This window comes from Anolis sagrei, chromosome 4 (genome assembly GCF_037176765.1).
Source record: "Anolis sagrei isolate rAnoSag1 chromosome 4, rAnoSag1.mat, whole genome shotgun sequence".
Classification (NCBI taxonomy): Eukaryota; Metazoa; Chordata; class Lepidosauria; order Squamata; family Dactyloidae; genus Anolis; species Anolis sagrei.
The window spans coordinates 245,389,001-245,409,043 of NC_090024.1; the positions used below are offsets into that span (position 1 = coordinate 245,389,001).

Sequence of the window (20,043 nt, forward strand, 5' to 3'; positions counted from 1 at the left end):
GCACCAAACGTTTAATCTGCTCATTGTGGGCACTGGCCTCCTTTGGGAAGGAGGGAGGGAGGGAGCCCAAGGCAATGGCACTCACTGATGCTGAGTAGCCGCATAGTCGGGGAAGCCAGGCTTGAGTGAAGCTGGGAAGACACAAGGCATGAGGCAGCGCCAGGAGCCCTGTTGTGTCTTGCGATTCCTAGCCTCGCATCTTCAATTTTGCTTTTTCACAAAGCCGCTGCCGGGGCCCTGGAGGCTATTTGGAAGCCTGGCTGGCCGTAAGACGCCCTCAGCAGACGGCTGGTTGCAAAGCTGAGAAAGGAAAGCATGCTGCCAGGAAGAAAGGATGCACAGCCATGAAGGCAAGGCACCGGATAACATTTAGATCAGTGATTTTCAACCTGTGGGTCCCCAGATGTTTTGGCCTTCAACTTCCAGAAATCCTAACAGCTGGTAAACTGGCTGGGATTTCAGGGAGTTGTAGGCCAAAACACCTAGATCTATATAGTGACCTTAGGAGGTCCTCAACAACTGTCTAGAACAGTGGTTCCCAACCTGTGGGTCCCCAGACGTTTTGGCCTTCAACTCCCAGAAATCCTAACAGCTGGTAAACTGGCTGGGATTTCTGGGAGTTGTAGGCTGAAACACCTGGGAGAGACCCACAGGTTGAGAACCACTGGTCTAGATCTATATAGTGACTTTAGGAGGCCCTCAGGGACCATCTAGATCTATATAGTGACCTTAGGAGGTCCTCAGCAACTATCTAGAGCAGTGATTCTCAACCTGTGGGTCCCCAGATGTTTTCACTTTCAACTCCCAGAAATCCTAACAGCTGGCAAACTGGCTGGGATTCCTGGGAGTTGTAGGCTGAAACACCTGGGAGAGACCCACAGGTTGAGAACCACTGGTCTAGATCTATATAGTGACTTTAGGAGGCCCTCAAGAACCATCTAAATCTATATAGTGACCTTAGGAGGTCCTCAACAACTATCTAGAACAGTGGTTCCTAACCTGTGGGTTCCCAGATGCTTTGGCCTTCAACTCCCAGAAATCCTAACAGCTGGTAAACTGGCTGGGATTCCTGGGAGTTGTAGGCTGAAACACCTGGGGACCCACAGGTTGAGAACCACTGGTCTAGATCTATATAGTGACTTTAGGAGGCCCTCAAGAACCATCTAAATCTATATAGTGACCTTAGGAGGTCCTCAGCAACTATCTAGAGCAGTGATTCTCAACCTGTGGGTCCCCAGATGTTTTCACTTTCAACTCCCAGAAATCCTAACAGCTCGTAAACTGGCTGGGATTTCTGGGAGTTGTAGGCCAAAAACATCTGGGGACCCCAGGTTGAGAACCACTGGTGTAGATCTATATAGTGACTTTAGGAGGCCCTCAGGGACCATCTAGATCTATATAGTGACCTTAGGAGGTCCTCAACAACTATCTAGAACAGTGGTTCCCAACCTGTGAGTCCCCAGATGTTTTGGCCTTCAACTCCCAGAAATCCTAACAGCTGGCAAACTGGCTGGGATTTCTGGGAGTTGTAGGCTGAAACACCTGGGAGAGACCCACAGGTTGAAAACCACTGGTGTAGATCTATATAGTGACTTTAGGAGGCCCTCAAGAACCATCTAAATCTATATAGTGACCTTAGGAGGTCCTCAACAACTATCTAGAACGGTGGTCCCCAGATGTTTTGGCCTTCAACTCCCAGAAATCCTAACAGCTGGTAAACTGGCCGGGATTTCTGGGAGTTGTAGGCTGAAACACCTGGGGACCCACAGGTTGGGAACCACTGGTCTAGATCTATAGAGTGACTTTAGGAGGCCCTCAAGGACCATCTAGATCTATATAGTGACCTTAGGAGGTCCTCAACAACTATCTAGAACAGTGGTTCCCAACCTGTGGGTCCCCAGATGTTTTGGCCTTCAACTCCCAGAAATCCTAACAGCTGGCAAACTGGCTGGGATTCCTGGGAGTTGTAGGCTGAAACACCTGGGGACCCACAGGTTGAGAACCACTGGTATAGATCTTGGAAAGCAAGCAGGGCCAGCCCTGGTGAGTGTTTGAGACCATCCAGGAGGAGTCAGCCACATACATGAATGCAGTGCCATTGTGCATGTGTCTGCATAGACATCTGTCCTGCTTGCCCCCCAATTCTGCAAAGCTCCACTGAAGAGCCAAAAATAGGCCCATTCCCAACCATCCCGCCTCCTCTCACCTTCTCACTGTCGTTCTCTGTGAACTTATTGAGCAGCCGAGTCCTTTGCTGACCCCGAAGGTTCCTCAGGAGGGAGGCCAAGATGGAGCAGACGTGTTCTATGGCACAAAAAAAGGCAGAGAGAGAGAGAGAGAGAGGTTTGAATTAGGCAGCCTGCAATACACACACACATAGAGGTTAGGGTTGCTGTGAGTTTTTCACATATGCATCCATACAAGTAAATCGGAGTAAAGGATTTCTGCAATCAAGTGCCACTCAGCAGCTCCCAAACAGAGGATGACTCCAGGCAACAAAGGCCAGGCTCCTTCTTTGCATATACCCTCACTGATTGACTTTGCAGCTTCATGGCTACTCAATGCTATTCGAGCTTGCTAACTGCAACATTCACACCCATACAAGTAAATTAGGGTAAAGGATTTCTGCAATCAAGTGCCACTCAGCAGCTCCCAAACAGAGGATGACTCCAGGCAACAAAGGCCAGGCTCCTTCTTTGCATATACCCTCACTGATTGACTTTGCAGCTTCATGGCTACTCAATGCTATTCGAGCTTGCTAACTGCAACATTCACGCCCATACAAGTAAATTAGGGTAAAGGATTTCTGCAATCAAGGGCCAGTTAACAGCCCCCAAACAGAGGATGACTCCAGGCAACAAAGGCCAGGCTCCTTCCTTGCAGATACCCTCACTGATTGATTTTGGAGCTTCATGACTACTCAATGCTATTGAGGCCTGCTAACTGCAACATTCACATCCATACAAGTAAATCAGAGTAAAGGATTTCTGCAATCAAGTGCTAGTTAATACCTCCCAAACAGAGGATACTCCAGGCAACAAAGGCCAAGCTCTTTCCTTGCAGATTGACTTTGCAGCTTCATGGCTACTCAATGCTATTGAGGCTTGCCAATTGCAACATTCACACTTGCTTTAAACAGACAAGGGTTGTTGTTAGGCTCAAAAAGTAACCCTCATAAATAAAATAAAATATATTTATTGAACTAAAAAGAAATCAATTCTAGATAGACAAGGGTCTTGGAGCTCACTAGCTTACTAAGCCCATCTTCTAAGGAAGGTAAAAGGATAAAATATCAAAAGTATCTATGCAGCTACATTTTGCCTGGAGAAAGGCAAAATGTGTCCTCACTGGAAAGAAAACAAAGGCAGAGAGAGGACAATGCAGCATGATCACATGGCCAATAGCCAAGGCAATAAAAATACCTTTAAAGAGGGAGTTACCCCATCTTTCAGAGATTCCATTGCTACATAGAATCATACAATCATAGATTTGGAAGAGACCTCATGGGCCATCCAATCCAACCCCATTCTGCCAAGAAGCAGGAACATTGCATTCAAAGCACCCCCGACAGATGGCCATCCAGCTTCTGCTTCAAAGCCTCCAAAGAAGGAGCCTCCACCACACTCCGGGGCAGAGAGTTCCACTGCTGAACATCTCTCAGAGTCAGGAAGTTCTTCCTCATGTTCAGATGGAATCTCCTTTCCTGTCGTTTGAAGCCATTGTTCCATTGCATCCTAATCTCCAGGGAAGCAGAAAGGAAGCCTACTCCCTCCTCCCTATGACTTCTTCTCACTTACTTAAACATGGCCCTCAACATGTCTCCTCTCAGCCTTCTCTTCTGCGGGCTAAACATGCCCAGCTCTTTAAGCCACTCCTCATAGGGCTTGTTCTCCAGATCCTTGATCATTTTAGTCACCCTCATCTGGACACATTCCAGCTTGTCAACTGGAAAGGGGGAGGAGATGTTGGCAAACAAGAAGAGTTAAGGCAAAGCTCCTTCTGGGAAAAGAATGCATAGGAATGTGGGGAAAAGAATCCCTCACTCTAATCCCATATCTAAGTCTAACTACTCATTGAGGACCGGAGACTTGTGCAGTCCAGGGATGAAACCCAACAGTTCTTTCTCCCACCTTGGACATTATTCCAGAGGTATGTATATACACTCCACTTGCTTCATGTCATCAGAACTTCTGAAGATGCCAGCCACAGGTGTAGGTGAAACGTCAGGAGATAATGCTGCTGGAACACAGCCATATAGCCTGAAAAACTCACAGCATTCCAGGGATTCTGGCCATGAATGCCTTCAACAACAATAATGGGTATACTTCCCCCCATCCTTCCAGAGATCACAGGCTCATTCTAGCCTCCGCTCAGCTATCATAAAGAGGAACAAGCCGGGAACGGCCTTCCTCCTGTGGCCCAAATCCCAAAGCACAGCCTCCATTTCTTGACCTACTGTGGGGAGAGAGTACGTGTCCTGCAAAGAGGTTTTCCTTGACTCTCATTTAGCTCCAGGACGCACAGATCCAGCACAACGTTTGCTCAGCTTTATTCACAGAAGTGCCTTTGTGCCCAAAATGGAGTTCAGGCACAAAAGCGGTGCAAAAATAATGAGCTTTTTTGCCTGCTCTGCAGCCTCTTGGATTTTGCTGACGGGTCAGGTTCAATGCTGCTCAAGTGATGGAAAAGGAGGGCTGGCTGTACACGGCCCCCGCAAAGGACACGCTTGTTCATAGAATCATAGAATCAAAGAGTTGGAAGAGACCTCCTGGGCCATCATCCAGTCCACCCCCATTCTGCCAAGAAGCAGGAATATTGCATTCAAATCACCCCTGACAGATGGCCATCCAGCCTCTGTTTAAAAGCTTCCAAAGAAGGAGCCTCCACCACACTCCGGGGCAGAGAGTTCCACTGCTGAACGGCTCTCACAGTCACGAAGTTCTTCCTCATGTTCAGATGGAATCTTCTTTCTTGTAGTTTGAAGCCATTTTTTCATGTTCTAGTCTCCAGGGAAGCAGAGAGGAAGCTTGCTCCCTCCTCCCTGTGGCTTCCCTTCACATATTTATACATGGCTATCATGTCTCCTCTCAGCCTTCTCTTCTTCGGGCTAAACTTGCCCAGCTCTTTCAGCCGCTCCTCATAGGGCTTGTTCTCTAGAACCTTGATCATTTTAGTCACCCTCCTCTGGACACATTCCAGCTTGTCAATATCTCTCTTCAATTGTAGTACCAAGAATTGGACACAATATTCCAGGTGTGGTCTAACCAAAGTGGAATAGAGCATGGGGAGCATGACTTCCCTATATCTAGACACTATGCTCCTCTTGATGCAGGCCAAAATCCCATTGGCTTTTTTTGGTGCCACATCACATTGTTGGCTCATGTTTAACTTGTTGTCCACAAGGACTCCCAAGATCTTTTTCACACGTCCTGCTTTTGAGCCAGGCATCACCCCCCATTCTGTCTCTTTGCATTTCCTTTTTTCTGCCTAAGTGGAGTATCTTGCATTTGTCACTGTTGAACTTCATTTTGTTGGTTTTGGCCCATTTCTCAAAACGATCTTAACAGATTAGAGAGATGGGCCAAAGCTAACAAAACGAAGTTCAACAGTCACCTGCCAGAAGGTGGCTATATAAGGAGGAGGAAATAATCCATCTTCCTCTCTCCTGTGTGACTCTGTGTGAGTATCTGCCTATCTTGTAAGTGACTATCTGAGATGTGACTGTTTGCAAGGACAAGTCTGAAAGAGGATCTGCGTATCCTGATTGTACATTTTGTATGCATTGCAAAAGTGAAGATCAAAGCCTCCTGATATTTTGGATGAAAACCTGAATCCGCGAGTAAACAGTGTCTAGATAAGGTCAGATGCTGGCAGTTGGACTCTGCTGATAGACAGGCTGAAGCGTGTTTTTGCTGCGAAAGGACTCTGCTGTATTTTGCTTGTTTCTGGGACACTTGCTATCCAGAGTGCAGTTGTTCAGGGAGGTTTGGAATCATTTCACAAACCCATCCCGCAACAACTTTTGGGGGAGTTGAAGTCCAAAGTCACACAGTGTTGGAAGAGACCCCAAGGGCCATCTACTCCAACGTTTTTCTGCCAGGTGGGAAAACACAACCCAAGCCCTTCTGACAGATGGCCACCCAGCCTCTGCTCAAAAACAGGGGTTGCATCAGCCAGTGTCCCTTACCAATGATCTATCAGCAAGTGACTATATAAGGAAGTTGAAAGAATCCATCTTTCTCTCTCCTGTGTGATTCGGTGTGAGTATCTGCCTACATTGTATATGCCACGTTGCCAGGGCTCTGCTGTTATTTCCAGCAGAGGTGAATCAAACAAAAACCCAGTTTGACATAAAACAGTTTAATTGAAACAGCACTTACTTGCTGGCTGCTTTAGTAGACCAAAATATAAAACATAAAGATAGCACTCAGCCACAGAATAAACAAAAACTGATAGCAAACACTACACCAAAGTCAAAGGGTTCAGTCCAGTGGTCAAACGCCCAAGAGTTCAATAAACAAAGTCCAGGGATCAAGAATCTATACCGTAGTCAAAAGCCAGTCCAAAGGTTCAAGGTTCCAGGGTTCCAAGATTACAGGAGACAGGTCAGGATACTGAAATCCAATATACCTGGGGGAAAAACCAGCAGCATCCACCACCAAAATATGGCAAATACTTTTCTCCTGAACATCACTCCCAAGACTTGCTCCTTATATCCACGAACACCCAGCTGTAACCTATCTCTTGCATACCTCCACCCTTAATTGCTTTCACCCATGAACTCTTACTTACAAATTACTCACCCCTTTAGAACTAATACTTACATTAACCCTTCAATCACCAAGCACCCTCAACTGCAGAACATATGACAGTATATGACTATTTGATGACTCTGATTGTTCGCAATGACAAGCTGCAAGTGGATCTGCGAATCCCGTTTCTACATTTTGTAAACATTATAACTGTGAAGATTAAAGCCTCCAGATATTTTGGATGAAAATCTGAATTCATGAGTTTACTAAACAGTGTGTAGATAAGGTCAGATGCTGGCATGTTTGTGATGTGAATGGACTCTGCTGTATTTTGCTTGCTTCTGGACACACTTGCTATCCAGCCTGCAGCAGTTCAGGGAGGTCATGATTTGGAAACTAGAAATCACTTCATGTACCAGCATCCCACGACAAGGCATGTGCTTCCCAATAGGCGAAAGACCTCAGGTGGGAAGCCTTCTAGTGGAAAACACACTGCCCCGGCTTCTCCAGGCTGCTGCCTTTGCATTAATCTGGGACTGATGAAGACGGATGAGCCAGAAGGGGCCATAAACTGTGCCTGCGTCCGTGTCAGGGTTTGTTATTTTTCAGCAAGGAAACAGCCAGATACAGAGGAAAACGCTTCTCTCCTCGCCGCTGTCAAGACGGATTAACGTGGGGTTTCCATGGCTCTGCCTGAGCCCTGGGGCCACAAGGAGACGTGATCGATTGCGATCAATTGCGCACGGACCCCTGTGCGCACCTGCTGGAGAGGCTCTTCCAAGAAATTGGAGGCCGAGATCCCAAACGACACGCAAGAGACCTCTCTTTCTTGCCACAGCCGTCTCCTGCTACATGTCCTATATCTAGAAAACAGAGAGCGGCCGGCGTGGTTTGTCAAGGAGCGCACAGGTTTCATTAGCCGCTAATAAATGTTGCTCCCTCCGCAACGGATTTCAGCCGGCGGTGATGTCCATTTGTCATGCGCCAAGGCAAAGGAGTGGGATGGAGGGGAGAGATGCTGAAGGAAGAGAAGAGGCGATCAACTTGCTATCTGGCTATGGGACCCACTCTGGGCTCCGTCTTTCCGCAGGAGGGAGAGATAAAGGGGACATCCATGCAGAACATGAGTCAACACAGCTGCAGGGTGACCACTGCATGCATGTTTGGCACTGCATGTGTGCCAGGGTTGCATGTTTGGGAATAGAGGGCATTCCCTCCTATAAGACCTTTCCCACTATTGAAATTTCCTTCAATCTACTCTGCCATAGACTCAGTATACACTCATACAATGCAATTTTACTGCATTGAACTGCATTATATGAGTCTACACTGATCATAAAACAGTGTCAAACCAGATTATATACCACTGAAAGCCAAAACCAAGGTTACAACAACATCTGTTATAGAACTCCAGTATGCTGATGACGTCGTCTGTGCGCATTCAGAAGAAGACCTACAAGCTACTCTAAACACCTTTGCAGAAGCATGAGAAGCTGCCTCTCATTGAACATCAAGAAAACCAAAGTGCTCCTCCAGCAGTCACCAGCCAACCCCTCTCCAATGCCAGAAATACAGTTTAATGGTGTAACATTAGAAAATGTTGACCATTTCCACTCCCTTGGCAGCCAACTCTCCACAAAAGTCAACACTGACACTGAAATTCAACACCGCCTGAGCTCTAAAAGTGCCGCATTCTTCCGAATGAAGCAGAGAGTGTTTGAGGACCGAGTCTTCCGTAGAGAGACCAAGGTGCTTGTTTATAAAGCCATTGTCCTCCCAGCCCTGCTATATGCCTGCGAAATGTGGACTGTCTACAGACGTCACATGCAACTCCAAGAATGATTCCATCAGCGTTGACTCTGGAAAATCCTGCAAATCTCTTGGGAAGACAAGCGGACAAATATCATTGTGCTCAAAGAAGAAGCAAAGACAACCAGCATTGAAACGATGGTCCTCCGCCATCAACTCCGCTGGGGTGGCCACGTTGTCCGGATGCCTGACCACCGTCTCCCAAAGCAGTTGCTCTACTCCAAACTCAAGAAAGGAAAATGGAATGTGGGAGGACATGAAAAGAGATTGAAAGATGGGCTCAAAGCCAACCATAAAAACTCTGGTATAGACACTGAGAAGTGGGAAGCCCTGGCCCTTGAGCGCTCCAGCTGGAGGTCAGCTGTGACCAGCAGTGCTGTAGAATTTGAAGAGGCACGAATGGACGGTGAAAGAGAGAAAGGTGCCAAGAGGAAGGCGCATCAAGCCAACCCTGACTGAGACCGCCCTCCACCTGGAAACCGACGCCCTCACTGCGGGAGAAGATGCAGATCAAGAATAGGCCTACTGCCACCTACAGACCTACTGCCAAGACACCACAGTTGGAGGACAATCTTACTCGGACAATGAAGATTCGCCTAAGTAAATAAGTAAGTAAAGTATATGGCAATGTATATGTGAACTTTTTTTTTTTACTTCTGAATATAACTCTATATAAATAAAAATGTAATGTTCGTTTGTGGGATTAACAGAACTCAAAAACCACTGGACAAATTGACACCAAATTTGGACCCAAGACGCCTAACAACCCAATGTATGTCCTTCACTAAAAAAAAATAAAACGATTTTTGTCATTTGGGAGTTGTAGTTTCTGGGATTTATAGTTCGCCTACAATCAAAGAACGTTCTGAAGCCCACCAACAATGGAATTGAACCAAATTTGGCACACAGTTTTCCCATGACCAACAGAAAATACTGGACGGGTTTTTTGGAGGGCAGTGTCCTTTGGTTTCGGAGTTGTAGTTCACCTACATCCAGAGGTCACTGTGGACTCAAACAATGATGGATCTGGACCAAACTCTACACGAATACTCAGTATGCCCAAATGTGAACACTGGTGGAGTTTGGGGAAAATAGAATCTTGACATTTGGGAGTTGTAGTTGCTGGGATTTGTAGTTCACATACAATCACAGAGCATTCTGAACCCCTCCAATGATAGAATTGGGCCAAACCTCCTACACAGAACCCCCATGTGGGCAACAGCAACAGCTAGTAAGTATAATAAGAATCCCTGCACTGGCAGAATGGGGTTGGACTGGATGCCCTTTGGAGATCCCTTCCAAACATCCAAAGTCAAAGCCTGGGATTCCTATAGGTGAAACTAGAGATCATTTCCAGACTGGTTTCCAGCAACGAGGAGGCTGGGAGGCCTTGGGATGCAGGCCGTGTTCAAAATATCCTAATTAGATTGGTCTTTGGCGGAGGCGGGCTGGAATACAGATCCATCTATTCCGGGGCTGGCAGCTGCCGCAGCGGGAAGTCCCCTCAAAAGCGAGCTCTCAGATGCTGTTGTTGTTTTCCCTTCCACCCGAAGCCCCTTCCCTCCCTCCCTCCCACTCCCCCAATTTCCAAGGCACTCTAATGGACATCTGCCTGGGAGGAAAACTAGCAGGGGGCTGGAGGGGGAAAGGCTGGCACGCACTCTGCCAGAATACTGATGCTGCCTCCAGGAAATCAGGGAAAACCAATACAGCACCTCAACAAAGAAGGGGGCATCCCTCTCCCCGCTTTTGGAACAGAGATTGCAAAACAGGCCAAGAGGATCTGGGGAAGGGAGGGGGGTGGGAAGAGCAGGACCCCTTCCTTGTCAACAGGCTTTGGAATAAAGCGACGAGAGCCACCCCAAAACCTGGCCAGATCTGTTTGGTTTCAAATATGGAAGAGAAGGCGAAGACGGGTTCCGTGTCTTCCATGCCAATCCTGTATGGCCAGGGGGAAATCTGCTTCTTTCTGGGTTGTTGTAGGTTTTTTGGGCTGTATGGCCATGTTCCAGAAGCATTCTATCCTGACGTTTCACCTGCATCTGAGGCAAGCATCCTCATAACCTAATCTCTCTAGGGAGCGAGTTCCATAAGCGGGGGGTCACCACCGAGAAGGCCCTGTCCCTCGTCCCCACCAGACGCTAATGCTAAAGTTAATGCTCCAGAGGACAGGATCAGAATTCAAAATGACCTCGACACATGAGAGAGATGAATTTCAACAAGGACAATGGTAAAATACGAGACTTAGGCAGGAAAAATGAAACGCAAAGATACAGGATGGGGGACAATGCCTGGCTTGACAACAGAGATACAAGTGAGAAAGATCTTCATGGAGAACAAGCTGAACATGAGCCAAGAGTGTGATGCAGCAGCTCAAAAAGCCAATGGGATTTTGGGCTGCATCCAAAGGAGCCTAGTGTCCAGATTGAGGGAAAACATGGTGCCTCTCTATTTGGTTTTGGTCAGACCTCTTTATTTGGAATTACACTGTTTGCCTTTCTAAGCTGGAAGGTGTCTGGAGGAAGGAAACTAAAAGGATCATAGATGTGGAGACCACGAATGATTCCTCTGAGGAGTGTCTTAAATAGCTGAGTATATTTAGCCTGCAGAAGAGAAGGTTGAGAGGAGACATGCATAAATATCTGAAAGGATGCCATAAGGAAGCGGGAGAGGCTTCCCTTTCTGCTGCCCTGGACACTAAGACTGGAGCCATGGGTTCAAATTAGAGAAGAACTTCCTGACTTTAAGAAAAGCTGTTCAGCAGTGAAACTCCCTGCCTAGTGGAAGCTTCTTCCTTGGAAGCTTTTAAACAGAGGCTGGATGGACATCTGTCAGGACTGCTTTGATTATGCTTTTCCTGCATGGCAGGGGTTGGAGCCCCCGGTGGTGCAGTGGGTTAAACCCTTGTGCTGACAGTATTGAAGACAGACAGGTTGGAGTTTCAAATCTGGGGAGAGTATGGATGAGCTCCCTCTGTCAGCTCCAGCTCCTCATGCAGGGACATGAGAGAAGCCTCCCACAAGGATGGTAAAACATCAAAACATCTGGGCAATGTCCCTTGGGCAACGTCCTTGCAGAGAGCCAATTTTCTCACACCAGAAGCAACTTGCAGTTTCTCAAGTCGCTCCTGACATGAAAAAAAGGAAGGGTTGGACTACATTGCCCATATTATTCTATGATTCTAAGTTGGAGCAGCAGCTTATCTGCTGGGAGATGAAGAGGGAGGGAAGAGAAGCTCTCCAGGTGTTTTCACACTTGTCTTCAGCTACCTTCAAGACCCCAGGCCCTTGCCTTGGATTGCTGGCCAAAGAGAGGCAATATAACAGACAGGAGTCCTTCCTTGGCACCAGGGAGACTCATCCTCTTCCGAGTGGCATGAGCCACAAAAGAGGCAGTGAAACGACATTTCTGGGAAGTATCGGGAAGGCATCACTTTCCAGCTATTCCATGCAATTACCAGGTGGGCAGCGCACCTTTTCATCCCCAGCCAGGCTCTTAGATACTACAATGGGCGGGAGTAGCAATATATCTCGTGCCACCCTGTTTCTGTTCTTAAAAGGTATGCAAATCAATACCATAAAATGCATGGAATATGAATTTAGAAGTTCAGCGTGAGAGAGATCACTGAATATAACTGAATGTGGAAGTTCGGTTATATGCATTTCTGAAATCATACTCCATTGGGTGCATAAATAGGTGAACTAATGTATAAACATGGCTCTATGAAAAAGATCAGTGCTTTCTTGCTGCAACTTGAAGGTTGATTTGATTATTTAGAGTCTCCTCTTTCGAGATTTCAAAGCAGAGACTGGACTGGTCTCGTTCGAGAGGGTTTTAATGGTGTATTCCTTCATGGACGGAGAGGGTTGGACTAGATGGCCTTGAGGTCCCTTTCAGGATGAGGACATTCCTGCCTGGTGGAAGGGGAGTGGACTGGATGGCCTCTTGGGGTCTCTTCCAAATTTAGGATTTTACAGTTCGATAGACAGGCCCAGCTCTACAGGTGTCTGCTAGTCTCCAAATAATGGGCACAAAGCAATGATCTGGGCACTAGGTACATTAACCCATAGAACAACAATATCCTGTTCAACATCTTTATTAATGACTTAGAAGAAGGGTTAGAAGGCATGATCATCAAGTTTGCAGATGACATCAAATTGGGAGGGAGAGCCAATACTCCAGAGGACAGGAGCAGGATTCAAAACGATCTTGACAGATTAGAGAGATGAAGGGCCAAAACTAACAAAATGAACTTCATCAGGACAAATGCAAGAGACTCCACTGAGGCAGAAAAAATGAAATGCAAAGATACAGATTAGGGGACGCAGTATATGTGAAAGCAGTATATGTGAAAAAGATCTTGGAGTCCTCGTGGACAACAAGTTAAACATGAGCCAACAATGTGATGCAGTGGCAAAAAAAGCCAATGGGATTTTGGCCTGCATCAAGAGGAGCATAGTGTCTATATCCAGGGAAGTCATGCTCCCCATGTTCTATTCTGCCTTGATCAGACCACACCTGGAATACTGTGTCCAAATCTGGGCACTACAATTGAAGAGAGATATTGACAAGCTGGAATGTGTCAAGAGGAGCGTGACTCAAATGATCAAGGGTCTGGAGAACAAGCCCTATGAGGAGCGGCTTAAAGAGCTGGGCATGATTAGCCTGAAGAAGAGAAGGCGGAGAGGAGACAGGATGAGGGCCATCTATAAGTTAGTGAGGGGAAGTCATAGGGAGGAGGGAGCAAGCTTGCTTTTGGCTGCCCTGGAGACTAGGATGGGGAGCAATGGCTTCAAACTACAAGAAAGGAGATTCCACTTGAACATTAGGAAGAACTTTCTGACGGTGAGAGAGGGAGGTTCAGCAGTGGAACTTTCTATGCCGAAGTGTGGTGGAGGCTTTTAAACAGAGGCTGGATGGCCATCTGTTGGGGGTGCTTTGAATGGATTTTCCTGCTTCTTGGCAGAGGGTTGGACTGGGTGGCCCATGAGGTCTCTTCCAACTCTATGATTCTAGAAGTCCTGTTCCCCATGATCTATCCTGCCTTGGTTAGACCACACCTGGAATTTTGTGTCCAATTCTGGGCACCACAAATGAAGAGAGATATTGACAAGCTGGAATGTGTCCAGAGGAATAAGGTGACTCAAAGGATCAAGGGTCTGGAGAACAAGCCCTATGAGGAGCGGCTTCAAGAGCTGGGCATGTTTAGCCTGAAGAAGAGAAGGCTGAGAGGAGACATGATGAGGGCCATGTATAAATATGTGAGAGGAAGTCACAGGGAGGAGGAGGGAGCAAGCTTGTTTTCTGCTTCCCTGGAGACTCGGACGCAATGGAACAATGGCTTCAAACTACAAGAAAGGAGATTCCATCTGAACATTAGGAAGAACTTCCTAACTGTTAGAGCCATCCAACAGTGGAACTCTCTGCCCTGGAGTGTGTTGGAGGCTCCTTCTTTGGAAAGTTTTGAAATTGTCCACATGTTTGTGGATTTCAATGGCTTCTCTGTGTAGCCTGACATGCCACCAAACGCAGCATTGCCCAGACACGCATCAAGGAACATGAAAGGCACCGCAGACTACTTCAGACAGACAAGTCAGCCATAGCAGAGCATCTGATGAACCAACGTACTATTTGAGAACCACTATATAATTGAGAACACAGAAATGCTGGACCACTCCAACAACCACCATGTCAGACTACACAGAGAAGCCATTGAAATCCACAAGAAGTATGTGAACAATTTCAACAGAAAGGAGGAAACCATGAAAATGAACAAAATCTGGCTACCAGGATTAAAAGAAAACTCTAAAATTACAACAGCAAAACAACAGAGAGGAAACAATCAGGGACAGCTAATCACCTCTCAACAAAAGATTGCCCCAGGCACTGCCAGGCCATCAAATGCTAATCAAGGTGGTCAGTTGAAACATTCACACTTAGCTCCAACAGACAAGGGTTCATTGTCCCACCCTGGTTTTCCACAGATATATAAACCCAGTTTTCCTAGTACCAACAGACCTCACTACCTCTGAGGATGCTTGCCATAGACGCAGGCGAAACGTCAGGAGAGAATGCCTCTAGAACATGGCCATATAGCCCGAAAAAACCTACAACAACCCAATATTCCTGCTTCTTGGCAGAAGGTTGGACTGGATGGCCCAAGAGGTCTCTTCCAACTCTATGATTCTAGGGTGGAAGAACATCTCCGATGTAAACACTGCTGAAAGAAAGTGGAGTGAACCATTCCATTGGTCCAGTCCCGCCTGGCACTTAAGCTCCAATATGAATGCACTCTGGTTTCCAAAATGCTGCCTGGGGCTCCAAAGCGAATGCCCTCCTCGGAGAGAGGATCAGTCCCCCCCTCTGCCCCATTCTGCAGAAGCCACCCAAAATTAATTCCATCCCGAAGTCTGAACCAGTTTCCGGAAAGCCGGCAGTTTACTCAGTGCATTGATTTGCATCTCCGTCCTCCTTCCCTGTTTTCCCCACAGGCTGGCGATGGGCTAAATGTGGAGAAACATGTAATTAAAGTAATAAATGTGCTGTCTGCTCCCCAACGAGGGGAAGAGCCTGGCCCAAATTAATACGGCCCTCGTTGGCTTCTGGGAGCCTTGCGGGCTGCGTCAGACCTCGAGTGCGGATGCAAATCTTCCTCGATTTCAGGCCTCTAATGTGTTTTTGCCTACTGCATGTGGAAAGGAAGGTTTCTTGGTAGTTTCCCCTCTGTCTTTGCACATCTTTGAAGGTCTCAAGAAATAATTCTGTGCAGAAATACATGTCTTTACCCAAGAGGAGAAAAAGAGAGTGTTGTGGAAGATGAGAAGAGTTTCCAAGAACACAGTCCACTTAGAATCATAGAATCTTAAGAGTTGGAAGAGACCTGGTGGGCCATCCAATCCAACCCCTTTCTGCCAAGAAGCAGGAAAAATCACATTAAAAGCACCCCAGACAGATGGCCATCCAGCCTCTGTTTAAAAGCCTCCAAAGAAGGAGCCTCCACTAGCTGACAGGGCATCTGTCAGGAAGGTTTGAATTTTGTCTTCCTGCCTGCAGAACTGGATGACCCCTGGGATCCTAACCACAGAATCATACAATCCTAGAGTTGGAAGAGACCTCATGGGCCATCCAGTCCAACCCCCTTCTGCCAAGAAGCAGGAAAATCGCATTCAAAGCACCCCTGACAGATGGCCATCCAGCCTCTGTTTAAAAGCCTCCAAAGAAGGAGCCTCCACCACACTCTGGGCCAGAGAGTTCCACTGCTGAACAGCTCTCACATTTAGGAAGTTCTTCCTAATGTTCAGGAGGAATCTCCTTTCTTTCCTATAGTTTAAAGACATTGTTTTGCATCCTAGTCTCCAGGGCAGCAGAAAACAAGCCTGCTCCCTCCTCCCTAGGACTTTCTCCCACATATTAATACATGGCTATCATCCTGTTTCCTCTCAGCCTTCCCTTCAGCAGGCTAAACATGCCCAGCTCTTTCAGCCGCTCCTCATGGGGCTTGTTCCCCAGACCCTTGATTCTTTGAGTTGCCCTCCTCTGGACACATTCCAGCTTGCCAATATCTCTTCAATTGTGGTGCCCAGATTTGGACACAATATTCCAGGTGTGGTCTAACCAAGGCAGAATGGAGCATGGGGAGCATGACTTCCCTTGATCTGGGCACTAGACTCCTATTAATGCACCCCAAAATCCCATTGGCTTTTTTTGCCGCCACATCACATTGTTGGCTCATGTTTAACTTGTTGTCCACGAGGACGCCAAGATCTTCTTCACACGTACTGCTCTTGAGCGAGGCATTGTCCCCCATTCTTTGCTTAGAGTCAACATCTCCCTTCAATTGTGGTGCCCAGAATTGGTCACAGTATTCCAGATAAAGTGGTCCGACAAAGGCAGAATACAGCACGGGGAGCATGACTTCCCTGGATCTAGACACTAGGCTCCTCTTGATGCAGGCCAAAATCCCATTGGCTTTTTAAGCTGCCCAATGACATTCCTGGCTCATGCTCCCCTTCCTGCCCACAAAGACTCCAAGATCTTTTCCACACGTCCTGCTGTCAAGCCAGGCATCGTCCCCCGTTCTGTATCTTTGCATTTACTTTTTTCTGCCTAAGTGGAGTATCTGACATTTGCCCCTGTTGAACTTCATTGTGTTAGTTTTGGCCCATCATCTCTCTAATCTGCGAAGATCCTTTTGAATTCTGTTCCTGTCTTCTGGGGTATTGGCTCTCCTTCCCCATTTGGTCCCGCTTGCAAACTTGATGATCATACCTTCTAACCGTTTAAGCCAGTGGTTCTCAACCTGTGGGTCCCCAGATGTTTTGGCCTTCAACTCCCAAAAAACCCAGCCAGTTTACCAGCTGTTATGATTTCTGGGAGTTGAAGACCAAAACATCTGGGGACCCACAGGTTGAGAACCACTGATCTAAGTCATTAATGAAGATGTTGAACAGAACTGGGCCCAGGATGGAATTCACAAAGTGCCCCAAAGAGTTTTTTGGTGAGCAACATGTGTGCACCACTGGGAGACTCTGTGGAGACATCTCCTTCTCCAGAGGTTTCAACCAGAAGCTGGATCGGCATCTGTTGGAAGGACTTGGGTGGTGTGTCCCTGCCAGGCACAAGAGGGCTGGACTGGATGGCCTTTGGTGTCCTTTCCAAATCTAGGAATCTAGGACCACTGTGGCACCCATGAGCCAAATTCAGTAAAATCCTACAACCTGACGTTCTGTTGGCTGGTGACCACAAGTGTTTGTCCAGCTGGGAGGGGCACCCAAGGCTCTTCTCTCCGATGGCTGCTTTATCATTCCCATCACACCAGGTCTCCCCTTCCTTGGCTCTAGTGTTTCCAAACCTTCCTTTCTGTGAGTGTTCAGGCAATTAGCAAATTCGTTTTCCTCAAGCTACTTGACACCTTGATTCATTATGTTCGTGACTCTGCAAGCCAGGCGCATGTTTAACTCCGGGTGTCAGCTTAACTTGTCACAAGGAAAGGTAAAACAGGCGGCTGATGGAGGCTCCGAAGGCAGAAGGCCAAGGAGACCCCAAGGGGGACCACAAAAACACTGCTGCCCACTCCATTCGCTGCAAAACACAGCAGAGGAAGGAGGATCTCACCATTTACGCCACTAATGTCCCAGGTGAAAACTTCACGCGAAGTACCCCAAAGCACAGTGGTATTTAGATTTTGAAATATGACACTGTCAAGGGGTCTTTTTGGATGATCCCCCTTTCCACCACTGAATTACACAGCCAAAAAAGGATCCCACCATCTCCAAAACAAGGGTGGTTCATAGTTCTGGAAAGAGCCCACAGAGTGATCTTCCTGATTCTTATGTTGCAAGAAACTGGGATATGAACTCAGTAAATAAATCAGAGCTTCCTGTTGTTATGAGTGGAAAAGGGTTAGGGTGTTGGGAGGATCGTGGACTCTCCTTCATTGGGGGTTGGATGGACATCTCCAAGGAGTATCATAGAATCATAGAGTTGGAAGAGATCTGGTGGACCATCCATTCCAACCCCATTCTGACAAGAAGCAATACCCATTCAAAGCACCACCAACAGACGGCCATCCAGCCTCTGCTTCAAAGTCTCCAAAGAAGGAACTTCTACCACACTCCCTCTGGGGCAGAGAGTTCCACTGCTGAACAGCTCTCTCTCACCGTCAGGAAGTTCTTCTTCATGTTCAGATGGAATCTCCTTTCCTGTACTTTGAAGCCATTGTTTTGCGTCCTAGTCTCCAGGGCAGCAGAAAGGAAGCTTGCTCCCTCCTCTCTATGATTTTCCCTCACATATTGATACATGGCCCTCATCATGTCTCCTCTCAGCCTTCTCTTCTTCAGGCTAAACATGCCCAGCTCTTTAAGCCGTTCCTCATAGGGCTTGTTCTCCAGACCCTTGATCATTTTAGTCACCCTCCTCTGGACACATTCCAGCTTTCAGTCAATATCTCCCTTCAATTGTGGTGCCCAGAACAGGTAAAGTGGTCTGACCAAGGCAGAATAGAGCATGGGTAGCATGACTTCCCTGGATCCAGACACTAGACTCCTCTTGATGCAGGCCAAAATCCCATTGGCTTATTTTGCTGCCAGATGAAATTTTTGGCTCATGTTTAACTTGTTGTCCATGAGGACTTTGAAGGTATTTTCCACATATCCTGCTGACAAACCAGGCATTGTCCCCCATTCTGTCTCCTTGCATTTCATTTTTTCTGCCTAAGTGGAGTATCTTGCATTTGTGCCCAAACTTCATTTGGTTACTTTTGGCCCATCTCTCTAATCTGTTCAGATCATTTCGAATTTTGCTCCTGTCTTCTGGAATATTGGCTTTTCCAGCAGGTGAGATGGTTGGGCTAGTCGAACTATTGTTAGTTCATTTAACACTATGATTACATGCATTTGTAGCCCAGTATACAAAGGGCAAACCCTACTTTCCACCATCTGCTTGCCCAAGAGGGAAGAGAAGACCATTGGGGCAAAAAGCAATTTGCCATCTCAGAAATGGACTATCTTCTTCAACTGGATCCTTGTTCATTATTTTTATTGTCATTGTTCTGTTATATTTATACCGCATTTTCCTCTCTCAAATGGGATTCCGAGTGGTCTATCTCAAATGCAATGCTCCCATTTGTCTCTGAGAGTGTCCACAGCAAGAGTTGGTCTTCCAAGGCATTGATCCAGTTCTCAAAGCAGAACAGACTCAGAAAGGGAGCTGCAAGGAGCATTGAGTGAAATGCTGGAACACGAATCCACAGCAAATGCATCTCTGAGAACCAGCTGTCACCTTTCTAGGCAACCTCTTCCTAATGTTCAAGTGGAATCTTCTCACTCTATTTTCTATGTGAAGATGGCCCTTCAGATACTTGAAGACAGCTCTATCGCTTCACCTCTTGGGCTTCTCTTTCTAGGCTAAATATCCCTGACTGCCTCAAATTCATCTTCCAGATTTCCTATAATCTGGGCTGGAGATCTAGCACAGGTGATAAATCATGAGCAACTAGAAGATCTGTTAACTGAAAGGTTGCAAGTTCGAAGCCCCAGGTCAGCGTGAGCAGTCGACTGTCAGCCCTGCTCACTGTTTACCTAAGCAGTTTGAAAACAGCTTTAGCTGTAATTAGAGAAATTAGGTACCGCTAAAAGTGGGAGAGGTGTTTTACGACACAGTAAAGAAAGAAGATCAGAAAATGCTGGGCAACCAAAAAGGAAGGACAAAGTCCTGATGGCTCTTCGTCATAGAGAATGGAGCAACAGCACTCACCTTCCTTGGTACCAAAAAAACAGCTGGACACTGAGTCAACAACACTTCCTTTCTGTTCTGTCTGTCTGTGCATTGTCTATACAAAAGCGGCATTGAATGTTTGCCGTGTATGTGTGCTGTAATCTGCCCTGTGATCCGTGTATGTGTGCTGTGATCCACCCTGAGTCCCCTTGGGGGTGAGAAGGGCAGAATATAAATAAAGTATTATTACTATTATTATTCCTCTTTG

At 46.9% G+C, this 20,043-nt stretch overlaps 1 protein-coding gene across 1 annotated transcript in view; it reads right to left on the minus strand.

Moving 5' to 3' along the window:
- Positions 1-20,043, minus strand: part of CTNNBL1 (catenin beta like 1) — a 209,361-nt gene that overhangs the window by 24,355 nt on the left and 164,963 nt on the right. The window contains exon 12 of the mRNA XM_067468297.1: positions 2,207-2,304. Within this exon, the coding sequence (XP_067324398.1) occupies positions 2,207-2,304 (98 nt within the window). The remainder of the gene's footprint in view (positions 1-2,206; positions 2,305-20,043) is intronic.